This window comes from Plecotus auritus, assembly GCF_963455305.1.
Source record: "Plecotus auritus genome assembly, chromosome: 2".
Lineage (NCBI taxonomy): Eukaryota > Metazoa > Chordata > Mammalia > Chiroptera > Vespertilionidae > Plecotus > Plecotus auritus.
In genome coordinates this window covers 27,600,561-27,613,666 of record NC_137771.1, presented here as the reverse complement: position 1 = coordinate 27,613,666, position 13,106 = coordinate 27,600,561, and the positions used below count along the sequence as shown (strand labels likewise).

The window sequence follows — 13,106 nt, the reverse complement described above, 5'->3', positions numbered from 1 at the left end:
TCAGCCCTTATTTTTTCAAGTATGTTTTCTGTATTTCTTCTTTTTAAGGATTATTAGGCTGCTTGAAGTTGTCTCACATCTTATTGATGTTCTGTGTATTTTATTTTGCAGCTATTTTTCTGTTACTGTTAATTATATGTGACATGTGTATGTTCTATGAATACCAGCTTTATTTGAGCACCTGGAAGATTCTTTATATTCTATCCTCTAACCAGTACCACATCTGGTCCTTGGAAGGCCAGTCATTGTAGGAAAGTCATGTCCAGGATTTCCTGGAGGCATTGGCTGGGCAGTTTTGGGAACCAACAAAGGGCGCCTAACTTTACATGTCAAAAATCAAACTGAGCATATGCGTTAATCCTTGAGGTGACACTATTTAACCAGTTAACTGCCAGTGTATTTTTTATTTAAATAAAAAAGTTCCAACGCTTGCATCTATGGACGCTTATGGCGTACAAATGGTTTAAAGAATAGAGATTTTTTTAAAGGCCTCGATAATTCTGAGGAGGCCTTATCCTTATTAAGTCTTGGCTAACAAAACAACTATTCTAAATCACTTCTCTTGCACCGTGGTGGCTTGTGCTAGCCAGGACATGGGACTAGATCGTAGGACAAAGGCCTAGATTCATAGCATGGAAAACCAGAGTTGGTACTAGGTTGTGAGCAGATCTGCTTTAAAGGTTGTGCTCTGAGGATCCCAGTAAAGGGAATGCATGAAAGAAAATGCCTCTTCCAAATTACTTCTCCCAAAAAGAGCACCTTTATATAATTGGTACAGAGTTGCTGCATAGGGTTGTTGGGCATTGTTTGAGAGGCTGGTTTTTCCTGGATCAGTACAAAAAAACATTAAGTGCTACCAGACCCTGTTGGATGGAGATAATGGGAAACAATTGGGCAGCTTTGTGGCACCTTGGAACATCCATACTCTATGCAGGAAACAAACTGTTGAAGAAAAAGCTAAGGCATGCTGGACTACCAGGCCCTTGGGTAGCTGCAATGTCTCATAGCCAATGTTGGTTCACAGAGGTGAGCATAGAAGTGAGGAGGTGGACAGGGATTGGCTGAGTGGCCAGTGCATCATGGAGTATGGTGCTTACTTTGACATGGCCTTTTGGATAGAAACACATTGATAGCTTTTACCAGCTAGGGACTCCTAATAACCAGCCCCAGCTGGAAGTTAGACCTGAGAAGTATGGCAGGCTTAAGTTCGAGAACTGTTGTCTCTAAGGCAAAGATAAGCACACAGTTTTGTTCAAAGCTTCTGAGCTGTAAGTTAGCAAATGACAGGGGACATGTGAAAACAATAAAGAGATGGGGCTAATTCCTATACCATGAGGAGGTTGGACATGTTTTGTAGACTTGGGGGTTGTGTGTATGGACTATTTTAAACACGGCTATCCTAAGTCCCCACCTGAGAACTTGTTCTTAAGCACACACATCTCTTAAGCACACATATTTCTGGGTTAGCCCCTTGGATGCAGTATGCAGAGATATAAGTGCAAGGGACTTTGGGACCAAGAGTCTGTTGCCCTTTGAGAAATGTTTGAGCATTTGGCCATCCCATCTGCACTGAATGAATTCTTCAAGCATTGGGAAAGTTGAGTTAATTCAATTGGGCATATTGGAACCTGAGGTGTTTCTAGGAGGGCAGGAAATAGACAAGTTGCTGCTGGATCTTGAATGAATGTCTGGGAGACAGATGTTTAAAGGCAACTTGGGAACAAGAGAGAAACCTCTGGGCTGCCACAATTTTACAAAGAGAGGATCATTAAACTGATGGTGGGCCTGAAAAAATAACCATATGTGCTAATTGCCAATGTGAGGAGAAGATACCTTTCTTAAAGGTTTTCTGAGCCCTCCTCAGAAGTAAACATCACAAATTGTTTCTTTTCCTTCCCCCATCTACAGGTAACAGTCCTTTGGACAGTCCCAGGAATTTCTCTCCAAATGCACCTGCTCACTTTTCTTTTGTTCCTGCCCGTAGGTAAGTTGATAGAAAATCTCCTGTGTGTTTAGCATGTGTGGCACTTGCACGAATGTCGGTTAACTTCAGCTTCCTCCTTCCAAGTGTGTTACCTTTGGCTACCAACCACCAAAATTCTTTCCTTGCCTTCCTCACCCAGGTTCATGTTTTGTTTTCTATATGTTCTAGGTATTTGCATTTGAATGTTTGAATTGGCAAGTAGATATTAGGGATGAATTTATTTTTATAATTCTAAGCACACGTCCCTGATTTCCTGATGTTGTGTTCCGAAACATTATACTCTCAATTGAGAGCTAGTCCTAGCATGATCAGTGAGAAAGAAAATGGGCTCTTTTCCCAGGAGGACCCAGAGGTATATTTTACTCCTCTAACTCAGCCAGTTCCAGTCTCTTTTTCCTTGGGGATAAAAAGACTACCAGGTCTTAACATTAATTTAGAAAGATTTGGTACATTGCGGAGCCATCCTTATATTCCTCCTCACATTTCAAGTCTCTGAAAGTGCTATAAGTTTATCTCTGGCACATGATAGCAATCCTGACAGCTCAGCCAATTGCTAGAGTACCATCTGGCCTCTGGAGAAATACCAAGCTAACTGAATGATCCGCCCCAACCACATATCAAGGCTCCATGTATAAATAATTTACTTTTCAGAACATTTTCTATATTTTTAAATATATATATATATATATTTCAGAGAGGAAAGGAGAGGGAGAGAGACAGAGAAATATCAGTGATGAGAGAGAATCACTGATTGGCTGCCTCCTGCACATCCCCTACTGGGAATTGAGCCCGCATCCTGGGTATAGGTGGACACTCAACCACTGAGCCATATTGACTGGGCCAGAACATTTTCTAAAATTATTTCTTGGCAAAATTCATGTTCTTTGATTTTATTTTTTATTTTAAAATATTATTGGTTAGAATCAGTCTCTGGCATTAAGACCTCCAGAAAATCATGCCTCCAGATTTGGAAAAATAGCCATGTGTGCTAAATAGATTTAATGAATAGAGAATGATATATACAGCTTGACTCGAAATTTTATACTTACTTAGACTACTTTTTAAAGAGATAATAGAAAAAGAGCAGATTACTTGAAATAGTATTAACTCACTATTCAAATGACAACCCAAAACAATCCACTCCCTCCCTCTTTAGGATTCTGTATAGCTGAAAGGACATAGAAGGTTGGGAGAAGTTTGATGGCTGATAAAAGAGTATCCCTTCTGACCCTGTTGCCTTATTCTGAACAAATAATATCTGAGTTTGTCTCAAGGACTCATCTCTCCTACCCTGTGTCACTTCTAATTAGTTAACCAAGGATCCAGGTAGGAACACTTAACAGTATAGGAAAATGTTGTATTGGTGCATTTGTTTTTCCAGCCCAGCTAGAAAGTCTCACTTATCCTAACCTTCCTGCCTTGACTGTGTGTGAACTGTAGCTTCAGATTAGGTATGAGCTGGGACAACAAGGCCTGTGACTGATCTCTATACGTGGCAGTTCCCATTTATTCAGTAAATATTTACTGAGCACCTAGTATGCCCAGGTACTATGCTGGGTACTTAGCTATATAGTGGTAGCAAAATAGACATAATCCCTACTTTCTTGAAACTTAGTAGACTTTCTAGAGTCTGTATAGTTGTTACCTTCATAAGGAATGCTGTTTCCTCAGATCTTCACCTAATTAACTCAGTCTTGTCTTTCATTTCTCATCTTAAATGTCAGCTTTCCAGAGGCCTTTCCTAACCATAAAATATGAAGGAGCCCCATCGTCATTCTCCATCAAATCATCCATTTTCAAGCTAATACTTTCTAATACCTGATATTTTCTTATTTGCTTGTTTTCTATTTCCCCTCAACCAGAATCAAAGTACCTTTAATTGTGATACCTTAATATGTTGAAAACTGTGTCTCCTGGTATATAATGAGCACTCAATCAGTGCTTATTGGTTGAGTAAGTGGTGAATAACGAACAAGCAGACAAACAAATACATAGTTAAAGATTGTGACAAGTACCATGAAGTTAAAGAACATGATGCTGCATGAAAGTATAGGAAGGAATGGGGCTGGAGAATCTATATGGGGTGGTCATGTAAGGCCTCTCTGGAGGATTGACTTTTAAGCTAAGACTTGGAGGGCAAGAAAGAGCCTTCCATGTTGGGAATGATGATGCAGGTGTGTAGACCATTACAGGCAGGTAGAATAGCATGTTCCATTGGTGCCCTTGTATCAGTTTCGTTCCCTGGGCTTTAGGAGTAGGATCAGCCAGGGGACTTTGGGTCCTGGTATTACCACTGAGATCCAAACAGGTCTGTGCTAGGTGGCATGAAGTTTGAGTCATATGCATGGAACATGGAACTCTGGGCTATGTCCTTATAGGACATAGTATTGGTGGGAGTGGAGAGGAGGATTTCAACCCTGCCAAACAAAGTACTTAAGAATATGTTTCCCAAATTACTAAGGTCAGGCTTGAGTCTTAAAGGATCACATTAGTTTGGAATATCACACACAAAAAACCAGATTTACTAGTAATGACATGCTAAGGACAGACCCGTCAGTCCTACAGTTTTACTTCAAACTACACAAGTTTCTAAAAAGAAGTTTTGCCTTTGCCAAGTTCAACCAAATGCCAAGAGCCTAACAGATCAGTCTTTCTGGTCCCCTTTGATTCTCACTATAATGTATGTCTTTTCACTACAGTCATGGCCACAGAGCAGACAGGTAATAGCGGATGTGATGGGGCGAGGGGCTGGGAAACTGCTTTGCATGGCCAGACAAAATGGTTTTGTGCTTGGTGAGAGCTGGTGTGATGAGTCTTCTCTGGGTAGAAACATTTGGCCTTTCATAACTAGCAGAGGGGGCCCTAAGAGAACCCCTTCTACCTGCTGGAACCAATGCTCAGAGGTCATATGCTTGGAGGCAGAAATTGCTAAATAGTTTAAAACTTCTGAGCCTGGAGACAAGTCACCCTCATTCCCACAACTTTCCTCAGTCTGTCAGTGAGATGACCAGGCAGAGGAAATGAAGACATCCTTTAGTGACATTTCTTTCCCTTCTCTTCAGTTTGTAGAAAAATGGTTGCCATGCATTTGGTTTCTATTTCTAACTAAACGAGGAAGTCACCTGTGAAAAAGTGTATTTGACAAGAGTTTGGGAAATCCCTCCCTAAGTTAGACTAGTCCCATCTTTGCTGAGCTCCGTTTTCCTGGAATTGACTTGCTTTCTTATGGAGAGCTTCCAGGACCCAACAAAGAGGTCAGAAAGCACATCATATTTGAGCAGTCTCCTGGATATTTCTTTGCCTCAGAGACTAGGTTCCAGCAGAGCTTGCTGTCTGGGTGGCATGAAGTTTGAGTCATATGCATGTGGCATGGAACCCTGGGTTGTTCCCTTAAAGAACATAATAGAAAAGGCTGCTAGGTATTGGTGGGGATGGGGAAGAGGGCTGCAAAAGAAGCCCTAGCAATATTGATTCCTTTTTTCTTCCTCTCCCTCCCTCCTCTCCCTTAACTGTGAGGCGTGGAACAAATTACCCAAATCTCTGGGTCTTAGTGTTTTCTTTGAAGATTGAGGTTATTGAACTTAACTTCTAAAGGCCCTCCATTGCTAATGTTCTAAGGTTCTGTGGATAGCAGCAAAGAAGTTTTTCTTTCACTTCAACCAGAGCAGACTATACACTCCAAGATCCACAAGAAAGAACACTTGTGTTGTAGCACATCCACAGTCCAGGAAAGAATCATTTTTTCTTGTTATAGAAGCTGTAGGCCAGATACCAACTTGACATTTCTTCTTTTTTTTAACAGCAAAACACATAACTGGTTCTCTATGATGAGAGAGTAAGGGTGCATCCTCCAAAGAGCAGCAGGAAGCCTGCCCCCAAAACCTCATGTATAGTCAAGGCTATGCCACCTCACTCCTGATTCATAAGTTACTGTCACTCTTTGGCAAACTTTCTCAAAGACTGGTTTTGCGAGTCCCACTGATCCTAGGTAGCCTTTGACACTTAGCCATTGATTGATTCATACTGAGACCCAGATGGTGGTCCACTTCTTCCTGGTTGTCAATCCAGTGATTGGGGAAGAACAAAGAGGCCTTCACATGGAGCCTTCAAAAGAGGAAATAACTGCATTTCAGTGGCATTTCTATCCTTGTGATGATGCCTTTAGCTGGTGTCCTCTGTCATTGCTTCTCTAAAAGTGAATAAGTTGAGAGTTTAAGGATTTTTATTCCAAAATGACAGTATTGCATAACAGATGTTCTCATCTGTTATCAGATTTATCAAAGTCATGAACTCCTTTTTAGTAGAGATGTCCATCTTTGCAGCGGAAAACACACAATAGGCCCATGTAGGAGAGAGACATGAAAGCATATACTGGACTAAGCAGTGCTGTCTTGAGACAAGGGAAGTGAACTGACTGCCAAAGACAGTGCTGATGGAAAGACAGTCAAGTCCTAGGCTCAGAGTAGGGTCCTGTAGAAACTGCCTAATAGTATTTTCTTACATAGGACTGATGGACGGCGCTGGTCTTTGGCCTCTTTACCTTCTTCAGGCTATGGAACCAACACTCCTAGTTCTACTGTCTCAGTAAGTAGCCAAATTTGTAGCCGTGCCTCCTTCACCCTTACGTAATACTTCTCTACTGGTTATGGCTGTCTGTCCCTACAGCGTTGCAAAGCAGTTCTCAACTTTTCCTCCAAAGCCAAACACAAAGAGGCTGTTTAGGGATGAGGTTGAGTGGGGCAGAAGGCCAGTGGCCCTTTATAGCCATAGCCAGACCCATCTCTATATATAAAAGCCTAAGCGACTATTATGACCAGTCAACCGAATGACCAGTCGACTAGCCAGTAGCTATGACATGCACTGACCACCAGGGGACAGACGCTCAATGTAGGAGCTGCCCTCTGGTGATCAGTGCGCTCCCACAGCCAATCTCCTGTGGCCAGCCAACCTCTCGCGGTCCCTGTCCCTGGACTGGGCAAGATAGCCCCAAATGGCCCCAATCGCTGGCCAGGCCAAGGGACCCCACCTGTGCACGAATTCGTGCACCAGGTCTCTAATTTAAAAATAAAAATGCATTTGGAAAGAATTAGCCAACATGCTCTCTGGGTATCTGTTATTCCTGGTGGAATCAGAGAAGGGCTTGAGGATGGAGTTTTGCTTTGCTAATGAGGCTAGGCAGTGGGGCTCCTAAGCATGGTTCCCCTATCCTCCCCACTTTATTTCTAGGTCTGCAACTAAGAGCAGATAACCCCTTAGTAGTTCCAACGCCTGGTAGACACTCCTCCTCCTTTTTCACATTTTCCTTTCACAAAAGAAGGAACGGGTACTTGTTATTTGATATTTAAATTTGATGTGTTTCAACAAAAAGCTGGGCCCTTCTCTAACATTTCTGATTATATTACTTTTAGAGATGGTTTTAATCTAAAACACAACAAATGTCCTAATTGCTACTATGCACAATTGATCCTAAAATGAGTCTTTCTCATTAAGCAACTCTGTCCCCTTTCTCATTAAGCATCTGTCCCCTGGTGGTCAGTGCACGTCATAGCTACTGGCCAGTCGACTGGTCGACTGGTCGTTCAGTTGACTGGTCATAATGGTCGCTTAGGCTTTTATATATAGAGATGGATCTGGCTACAGCTATAAAGGGCCACTGGCCTTCTGCCCCACTCAACCTCATCCCTAAGCAACCAGGATGGCAAGGTTGGCAAACTTTTTTTGTAAAGGGCCAAATAGTAATTATTTTAGGCCACATGGATGACCCTTTCCCCATGTCTTCCACCATTCTCAGGTCTTCTCAGTTTGTCTATATTCATGAATCCCAAGCAGGTAAAAGGAGTATCATTTCCTCCCTTGATGTCAATATTATTCTTACATTAATCCAAAGATCTCATTGGTCTTTTGGCAGCTGTTAAGCTACAGATCTTTCCTTATTAAATACCCCTTCCCCCATAATCCTTTACTCAAACAGGTGTTTTTTAGACCCAAGTTAAGAGTCATATATTTTAAATATGTATATATTCTGTTCAATAAATTTTAATAGACTAAACCCATTGCTCTAGCTTATTTTATTGGGATACCTTACCAATTTTGCTTCATGTTAGCTGCAGTTGGGTGAGGATACTCTTCACAATTTCTGTCCAAATAATTTATAATAATCTGGCCAAGACAGAACCCTGTGCAGACCTTTAACTGGCTGTTCATAACTTCATGTATTATAGCATTCCATGAGAGAAGTGTTCACTGTCAAAAGCTGCCCTTTTTTAAAATATATATATATATATATTTTATTGATTTTTTACAGAGAGAAAGGGAGAGGGATAGAGAGTTAGAAACATCGATGAGAGAGAAACATTGATCAGCTGCCTCCTGCACACCCCCTACTGGGGATGTTCCCGCAACCAAGGTACATGCCCTTGACCATAATCGAACCTGGGACCTTTCAACCTTTCAGTCTGCAGGCCAACGCTCTATCCACTGAGCCAAATCGATTAGGGCAAAAAGCTGTCCTTTTTGAGGAAGCATTTTAGCATAGAGAGTACCAGATGAGGAGGGAAGGCAGTCCCCAGTCATGTGGACCTGTTCCCACAGTGCACCCCAAAAAATCTGATTTCTCACTTGGTGTTGAGGCTTGCAGAGTTCTCTGCCGTTTTTCCTCTAAATAGATTTAGATATTTCAACCCAAGATCCTCTATCAGTTGGTGAACAGAAATTGAGCCAATGGTGTTAGACTTGCCTGGTCTCTTAGCCAGTCTTGTCAGTTAAAGGGGGAGTTCACTGATCCTGGGACTGAAGTGCAATGGCTACATCTGTAGAATGCTTAGGGTAACACAGCTCCCTCTCTCAGTGGTCTATTGTCATTGACAGTGGGCTCTTGTTTGCAGTCTCAGTCATTGGGCAATGTTTAGAATTCTTTTTTATATTTTTTTTAGAGAGAAAAATGGAGGGAGGGAGGGAGGGAAGAAGAGAGAGAGAAGGGAAGGGAAGGGAAGGGAAGAGAGAAGGGAAGGGAAGAGAAGAGGGAAGGGAGGAGAGGAGAGGAGAGAGAAGAGAGAGAAGAGAGAGAAGAGAAGAGAAGAGAAGAGAAGAGAAGAGAAGAGAAGAGAAGAGAAGAGAAGAGAGAAACATCGATTGGCTGGTTGCCTCCCAAATGTGACCTGATGGGAATCAAATCTGCCACCTTTTGGTGTGCAGGACAATGCTCCAGCCACACAGACCAGGGGCCAGTGTTTAGAATTCTTGTTTTCAGGTCAAGTCTAATCATTTAGAAATCTAAAAGTAATCTAGATCTAAAAGTCAGTTTCTCCCCTGATGGATTTTTTTTTGCCTACTGGTATCCCTAGAGTCTGGGCACAGCCTTCACAGCCTCAGCAAAGCCAATTGTCCTCTGGATAACAGCCAAAAGAAAACATTGCTGAACCATCCCAAGGGCTCTCCCAAGGTTGTGGAAAGAAAACTTAAGGGGATATCATTTTTAGCCTGGACATACAAATTTCCTAAGCCAGAAAGACATGATTTATTATTTACTAGCTATTCCAACTAGCCAAAAGCTTCATTGAGGGCAAAGGTTCCATGCAGAATAATCTGCTTTAAAAAAGGGGCGGGGGGTTCTGCTTTTCTAATTTTTATTATTTTATTTTTTATTGTTGACAGTATTACAGATGTCCCCCAATTTCTCCCCACTTAGCCCCTCTCCTCCCAGCCCCTGCTCCACCCCATGCCTTCACCACACTATTGTCTGTGTCCACTGGTGAGGCATATATGTGTATAAGGTCTTTGCTTAATCTCTTCCCACCTACCTAAGATTTTTTTAAATCTTACTTTGGAAGTCCCTGACCTTTTCAGTTCTTCTTTGTTCCTGGACTGCCCTTAGACATGTCTTTAATGCTGTCTTTTAATCTTCCCCTCTAGTCATCATGCTCCTCGCAGGAAAAGCTGCACCAGTTGCCTTTCCAGCCTACAGCCGATGAGCTACACTTTTTGACGAAGCATTTCAGCACAGAGAGTGTACCAGATGAGGAGGGAAGGCAGTCCCCAGCCATGCGGCCCCGTTCTCGCAGCCTCAGGTGAGGGGGTGCTCTGCTTACTGAGTCCCAAAACCTGTGGAGCTCAGCTAGTTTGCCCAGCACAGGAACCAGCAACCTTATTCTCTGAAGGACAATAGAGGAAATAATTTAGGCTTTGCAGGCCTTACAATCTGTATGGCAGCTATTTAAATCAGCTTTCATAGTATGAACATGTCCTCAGACATTATGTAAATTTTGTTTACAAAAACAGGCAGTGGTCCAGAAAAGTGCTCCCCCTTTTTCTCCCTTTGAAAATAGCAGTAGAAATATACTTTAGAGTCCATTCAGTAAAAGGAGAGTAATATCCATTCTGATGGTAACCTGGATGCAGATCCCAGAGATCATGGTTTATGAGCTAAGCCAGCTGAGAAAACACTGTGCTGACGACCCTGTGGCTGACTCAGGGAAGAAGCCCACTTCAGAAGCAGAGTTAAATGTCCATCTGACTCTATCTCCATTCCCTGGATGACCTAAGCTCATCAAACTAAACCTTAACAGCTGACTTATCTGTGAATTCCTTAGATTAATTGGCTCTTCTCAAAATTCCAGGTTAAGGAAAAGATGTAAATTAAAATGAGCATGGCTTTTAAAATTTTCTATTGAATTGATTGCGGTGACAGTTAATGAAATTATATAGGTTTTAAGTGTACAGTTCTATAATACAAGATCTGTATATTGTATTGTGTGAAAATAAACATGACTTTAATGACTGAGCTCAGCTTCCCAAAGTCTCTGGGAAATACCAGATTCGCTAACATGTTCAGGGTGGGGCCCAGAGGAGCAGTGCCTCCCAGGAAGAATCCGAGCAGATAATAGAGGCACTTGAGCATTAGCGAGTGAGCTGAGCCAAACCACAGACTGGTTCAAGTTCAGGGATTGATGTGGTTGGCTAGGACTGTAGTGCAAAGGATCAAAAATAAAATTAGTGAATGTGGTGTGTGGATCCCAGTGCCTTTCTTTGTCTCACACAGAGAAACACCTGAAGCTTGGTGCTCTCCACAATCCACACAGATTAAAGGGTACCTTTTAGGCCATTTGAGGTTGAGAGGACTATAGCGTCTCGGGGAAATACCTGCTGTGTTAATCTTAACCATTTGTACACCATAAGCGTCCATAGACGCAAGCAGCGGGCCTTTTTAAATTAAATTCAAAGTATCATGACAGTAAACTGGTTAAAATACTTGGTAATGTGCACCAGTACAGTAAGCAGACCATGACCCACTTCATGGAAAAAAGGCAGAAAGGAACAGTTCTGAACCTAGCTCAGCTTGGATCATATGCCAGGGGCACCAAACTGGGCACTACCCAAATATTCATTCAATTGTGTGGCTCTACCTTTGAAATCCTTTAAGGGGGTGTAACCACACATGGGCCAAAGGGGAAGATTTAAGTGACCTAGGCCTGTAACTCGCTGTAGACTGGATTGGCCTCATTCATCCCCCAGGTCAGAGCCAGTATTAGCCCTATTGGCTGCAGCTTGTTTGGAAAAAGATATAGATATACACTATCTTCTTCTGGTTGTGTTGGTGGTGGTTTGGTTTTATTTGATTCCGAGAACATGCTGGGTATACCTGATTTCACTGGCCAAAGTGAAGAAGACCAGAGAGTCCTGTTCTGGGGAGGTCGCCGTAGGAAAGCCACCAGTAGACTCAGGATTGGTCTCCTCCTTTGCAGGGCTTTTCAGGCCCTGGCAGAGGTCTTGTAAAAGCCAGGCTTCTCATAGGAAGATAGTCTAGCTCCAGATGGTATCATTGTGAGCTGAACAAGGTGTACTAGCAACTCCAGGAACTCAGCAATCATTAAGGTGGGAGTGTGTGGGTATTGGGGACAGTGGGAGGGCAGGGGTTCTGGGGATGACCATCTTTTTTCTCAAAAGTTCCATGACACTAACACAATTGTTTCTTTCTTATTTAGTCCTGGACGGTCCCCAGTTTCCTTTGACAGTGAAATAATAATGATGAATCATGTATACAAAGAAAGATTCCCAAAGGTAAGAATCCAATTTAAAGGGGACTGGTGATGCCTCTGAGGATGGCTGCCTACAGCCAGCCCCAATGGAAAGATGGTGGTGAGGGATGGAGTGCTGTCTCCAGAGGTATCGAGAAGAGCAGAAAGACACCAGGTGGAGAAGGATACCAGCACAAGAGCTTCCAGACTGCTGGGGAAGAGGAAGGCACAGAGGACTATGAGCTTAGAGAACACCTTTGTTTACTAGTATGCAGATTTCATGAGCAGCCCCTCATTGCCAGGCACCAGAGAGTGCACAGACAGGTCTGCTGGATTGGGAAAGTTGGCCAGAGGGAGCAGGCATGTAGGAGATCTTAAGAGTTGCTTACTCAGATTTGCACTTGTATTTTCAAGCAGGAAAAATGCTAAGGGAGGAAAGTTGGTTACTATCCTGAGATAGTTGAGAAATGGTCTTCACAACTCTGCATGGGCCATAAACCTCCCTGTATGTGGAACGAGGACCTTGCTTCCCATTTGCATTTCTTTTTGGTCACCACATGCCTATACACTCTGGCCTGGCCTTCTAATGAGGGGCCCTCTTCTAATGAGAGCCAGGGAACTGACGTAGGCACCCAGTCCATGACGGTGGGGAGCGGGTGTCCTCAGCCTCCTTCATCCTGGGTCTACCTGTTTGTCTGTATCTAGGATCTGCAGTGTGTGGTTCCCTGCTCCTCTAGAAACTGTCCTTTTTCTAGACTCGGGTACAATCTCCTGGACACACATGGTGGCCTAGGGAAAAGGTGTGAAGCCCCTGTGCTTTTCCTCTTGACATACACAGGGAGCACTCATAGGGAGTTTATGAACATTAATGAATATTCTTTCCCATCTGTGCCCAGGACATACTGAGCACTCAGTAAGTGTTAGCTATTGTTTCTCTGTTGCTCTGTGCCCTGTAGTCTATGTTGTCTAGCTTTGGAGAATAAGAGCAAACAAGAGGGGCTAAATGAACAGGTAGGAAATCGTTTTGCTATGCTTGGTCCTTTCTAAAGAAGCTTGGGAGTGTGTAGTGTTAGAAATGCTTCTCACATTTCCTCCTCATATATTTGGTG

General features: G+C 42.8%; 1 protein-coding gene across 12 annotated transcripts in view; it reads left to right on the top strand.

The window, feature by feature from the left end:
* The window catches only part of MAST2 (microtubule associated serine/threonine kinase 2), a 187,694-nt gene that overhangs the window by 146,191 nt on the left and 28,397 nt on the right, over nt 1-13,106 (top strand). For 7 of the 12 annotated variants that reach the window (XM_080656390.1, XM_080656385.1, XM_080656387.1 and 4 more), the window contains 5 exons: nt 1,909-1,984; nt 4,684-4,704; nt 6,490-6,568; nt 9,896-10,050; nt 11,965-12,040. In XM_080656390.1, the coding sequence (XP_080512516.1) occupies nt 1,909-1,984; nt 4,684-4,704; nt 6,490-6,568; nt 9,896-10,050; nt 11,965-12,040 (407 nt within the window). The remainder of the gene's footprint in view (nt 1-1,908; nt 1,985-4,683; nt 4,705-6,489; nt 6,569-9,895; nt 10,051-11,964; nt 12,041-13,106) is intronic. The other 5 variants (XM_080656392.1, XM_080656391.1, XM_080656388.1 and 2 more) reach the window with 1 other exon arrangement.